The sequence below is a fragment of the Hylaeus anthracinus genome, unplaced genomic scaffold (genome assembly GCF_026225885.1).
Source record: "Hylaeus anthracinus isolate JK02 unplaced genomic scaffold, UHH_iyHylAnth1.0_haploid 12774, whole genome shotgun sequence".
Lineage (NCBI taxonomy): Eukaryota > Metazoa > Arthropoda > Insecta > Hymenoptera > Colletidae > Hylaeus > Hylaeus anthracinus.
Genome location: NW_026534427.1, coordinates 1 through 4,380, shown reverse-complemented (window position 1 = coordinate 4,380; position 4,380 = coordinate 1). Strand labels below are relative to the sequence as shown.

The window sequence follows — 4,380 nt, the reverse complement described above, 5'->3', positions numbered from 1 at the left end:
CTCATTCTAATCCTGAGTCAGGAAATACTGCTTGACCTCGCGCGTAATTCCTCATCAGACTACAGAGCAGCCATTACGCTCGCCTAACTCGAGGCTTCCTATCTTAACGAGTCGGAATCTGCTTTTCATTTTCTTTGCTTCCTCGCATTTTCTATTAACCCCCCTAAGAAGTTCTACTTCTCACAGTCCACCTCGGTCCTCGTTTTCTTCGGTCTCGTGCCTCTTTCTCTTTCGCGCGAAGTCATCGTGAATCTAATCAGTTAAGCTTTCAGAGACTTCATTAGAGGCTCCATAATGCATCCTTCAATTCATCAAAACGTCTCTAGCCTAGAAATTGCTTTAACGATCGTTACAATAGCTGGGAAGTAATGCTCTTGACTTTCGCAACAGTTATTGAATATAACATACAAGATACGTGGCTGTTTTTAACAGTTCGTTTAATGTTTTGATGTGCAGAGTCCAAAATTGCAACGAAATTAGGTTCACAAAATTTGAAATTTTGTGTGACAACTTCTAGGGATGCTATTAATATTTTGGAAAAAATATTATTGAAATATTTAAGAGATATTGACATAAGGAATTTTAATTAAAATGTTTGACAACTCCAGGAACAAAGATTTAACAGCTTCCTAGCTACCGAAGTAATCCTCCTATGACATTAGCAGTTTGTTTTTGAATATTCATTTGCGATCACGTTAGAGGCGAAGACGTCTTCTCGAGGCCGTGAAATTGAACTTTATCGATTTGGCGCGAACGCAATCGAAACTTAAAGTGATTCTGTTCGCAGGAGGAGCTGATGATGAGGCTCGACAAGAAACTGGTAGTCCTCAGAGCCGAGCAGGAGGCCGTGCGAGAAGAGGGCGAGGTGAATGAGGCGTTGGGTGCACGAGTCGCCTCGCGGATTTCCGCGGTCGCCAGGGCAGCGGAAGCTTCCAAATATCGACTTCACGTGGAGGAAGTCGGCAAGATCACGAGTCTTCTTCTTGGTCTCAGCGGCAGATTGGCTCGAGCGGAGAACGCCCTTTACGGAATGCCAGCCGACCATGCGGAAAGAGTGAGTATTTGTTTCGTTTTCGTACACTGATAACACCAGTTATGGAGAGTAGGATCATTACAGTAAAAGAATCAGGTGACTCTTAATTAATCCTGAATCCTTTGGAAAGTAAATGTTGCAATTGTAAAAATGGTAGTAGCTATTTATTTTGAACATCAAATGCTTGTAAACATTTATTTCGTCCTCTGCTTTAGATTTATCTTAGCAAGTATCTTCAAGGTATACTTCCCTATGTTTCATTATCACTTGGATCTTTTCTTGCAATGGTCATCTTCAAGACTCTTGAGCACGGTACGAAATGGCCTTCCTGATCGTTCAACGCAAACCATCGCACGCAATTCCACGATTTTTCATTGGATTGAGGAATTTTAAACGAACAGAGAATGATAATCGTGTGCTCGCGCGATTAACTGAAAATTTACCCGGCGTCCTCGGGATCCACGACGTCCCCGTAATCGACGCTGACATAAAATTATTTGTGGTTGTCGAACAGGAAGGCCGAGAAGTACGGATATAATTATTTATCCGTCCAACGGAAAGTCGCGTTGATTTATGGAAGAATTCTTGCGCAATATGGTTTCACGGGTAAAGAGTATAATCATTGTGGAAACCTTGAAAGGAACGGGTCATCGTACGCTCGCAATACGAATCAATTCATGATAATAAGAGTCGTTTAATTCGAGCTATTACGTTAGTAGTCTATTAGGAGGAGGAAAGGTAGCTATCGAGAGGCCTAAATTTCAATTATATAATTAAAACAATAACTGTGAACGGACATATTTTTTTCAGACAAGTTTTCGTCTTTGAAACTTAATTTCTTCGGCCTTCAGAGCAATGATACGAGTTCAATTACGTGTGTAATTCATGGAACAACTGGTATTTTGATACAGCAGAGTGTTGGCATAAAATCCAACTTCAGGAAAATACTTGTATCTAAAAAACAGACAAAAAGTAGTAACTAAATAACATAGGCAATAAAACATAGCAAGTGATGAGCCTCGATCCTCAACAACAGAAACGAATTCCTCAAAATAATCACGATATTAATGAAATATAACATGTTAAATAAATTACAATTAAATTGCAATCATTGACGTGGTCACTAATAGTCTCGTAGTTGATGTGACCTTGAATAAAGTAATTAAAACAAAAAAAAGTGATAAACCTGATATATATATATATATAAAATAAAAATAATATAACTTTCTCGTAAATTTTCCTGAACAATTTCCTATGAATCGCGCTTTCGTTTCGAACCTCTCTCGAGATACAGTTCCTATGGTGTTCGCAGAAAATCCTGGAGAGCAAGAGGGACAAGCTGATGGACCAGTTGGAGGAGGCGAAGATCCTGAAGGGCAACATCGACAAGCGAAGCGTGAACGTCTCCACGATCCTGTCGAAGTACCTGAACGAGGAGGAGTTCGCCGACTATCAGCACTTCATCAACATGAAGGCGAAGCTGATCGTTGACGGCCGTGAGATTCAGGACAAGGTGAAACTCGGGGAGGAGCAGCTAGCCGCGCTGAGAGAAGCGATCGACTAGTCGTATTAAATGAACCGATCGCGTAACCGATCGCACGAGAAACGCGTGGCCGCGTTCTTATACGCGCTCGAGCGCATACCACTTAAGAATCCACGTAATTTTAAACCTCCCGACCATGGATGAACGATAAGGAATGAAGCGGGCGTCGCTCCACTTGGTTTCCCAGCGACTCGTCGAAGCTTTTGTGAAACGTACGCGTGATCCTCGAATCGGTGAACGGAAAGTGATAATCCCTAATCGGTAGGTAAAATCGGTAGCTTGATGAAATTGTTTTGTACATATATATCGTATTCTTCGAGTCCTAGACGGACGAAGCGTCGCGGAGCCTTCTCGTCTGTCGAAAAGAAATTGTGTCTTGATTCTTGTATCGGTACACGCTTCGTCGTGGTTTCTTTTGAAAGTGAGAAGTCACCGTTCGCGCGAGAATCGAAGCTCCGAGCTCCATCTCGAGACAGAGTGGCTGAAGCTGACGTCAAATACTTTGGTCGTTCAAGGTCGTCGAAGTTAATTCGACAGATGTGCCACAGGCAATCGAATGAATTTGAAATTTATTTTTGTTTCGTATTATTTCAAAGTAGTATTTAGATGCAATACATTATTACCTACAAATGAAAATTCATTAGGTAGTACGTTTTAATATTTACGTGTCTTTATTTATTCATTTCTAAGGTAACAACAATTTACACGTTGGTGAATATAGTTTTTGATGAATGTGCCCAAACAGAGGCCTCGAGCAGTCAAAATATTTGGCTCCGACTTCAGTCGTTAAATTTATACCGTGTTCTAGATGGACATAATTCATACATAGAGAAAAATATCGAATAAAGTTATAAAATTAAATATTTCATTATACTTATCGTTAAACGATTAAACGCTCATCATGATACGTACTCGATGGAATAAACATTGAGTATAAATTTGTTACGTATGTCGTACGACATGATATACGGTCAAAGGAACTCGCGCGTACAGGTGACCTCGACCGTTCGTTAAGGTACCCACCCACAGTCAATGTAATTATAAAACAATTAAACATCCCAATCACCCAAGTAGAATTACTTGTCAACCATTCGCATCGTTCTAAGTCGATCGAACACGAAGCTAAAAATATTGTTATTATTGCTGATATAATATCACGTCAATGATACTATATCGGTACAAAATAACGTAAAATTGACCGTGCGTGGGTACCTTCAATCGCGTTCTCCGTGCGAAATCGCGCGATTCGTCGTATCCGTTCAACTATGCGTCGCATGCGGGCGTTGAAATCTCCGATCGCTGTATGGAAATATATTTCGGCGGCACTGCGTTACACTGGACGAATCAAAATTTTAATATATACTTCAGTGAGCCAGTTGTCTTTCTGATTCGTTACGACGAGGTTTTTCAGTGATTAAACCGCGGAACGACATTTGCCGAGGATGGTAACACGATGTTCGTCCACTTCGCTGCCCTAAGCAGACACGGTTGACCGCGGGCGTGTACAGCATACGGATACGTTTTCCATTTTACCTGGTTAACATTAATGATTCGTTCGCGATGGCGCGTGTCGCGGGATACTTGACCTAGAATTACTTCTGGTGCCTTCTTATATACGATATGTGATATAAGGGTAAGGAGTCACGTGGTCGTGAGATATATCTGGAACGATACAGGCAACCGAGCGACATAGTAACATGTATATAACGAAAAAGATGGAGAGAAAGGTAGCTTTAAGCGGTGATACATTGTAGGAAACACACACACACACACACACACACACACACACACACACACACACACA

The 4,380-nt window shown here is 41.2% G+C and overlaps 1 protein-coding gene across 1 annotated transcript; it reads left to right on the top strand.

Moving 5' to 3' along the window:
* The first annotated feature begins 791 nt into the window (after positions 1 to 791).
* On the top strand, positions 792 to 4,374 carry LOC128892643 (protein Shroom-like). Its single transcript, XM_054153180.1, has 2 exons — positions 792 to 1,054; positions 2,346 to 4,374. Exons 1-2 carry the CDS (start codon positions 797 to 799, stop codon positions 2,595 to 2,597), a joined length of 510 nt encoding a protein of 169 aa, XP_054009155.1. The 5' UTR covers positions 792 to 796; the 3' UTR covers positions 2,598 to 4,374.
* Positions 4,375 to 4,380: the final 6 nt, after the last annotated feature.

What these genes read in the sequence shown, in the direction of transcription:
- LOC128892643 (XM_054153180.1), top strand. Translation starts at nt 797, where the DNA reads ATGATGAGGCTCGACAAGAAACTGGTAGTCCTCAGAGCCGAGCAGGAG. An exon ending in CAGCCGACCATGCGGAAAGA is followed by an intron (nt 1,055 to 2,345) that starts GTGAGTATTTGT and finishes TGGTGTTCGCAG; the next exon opens with AAAATCCTGGAGAGCAAGAG.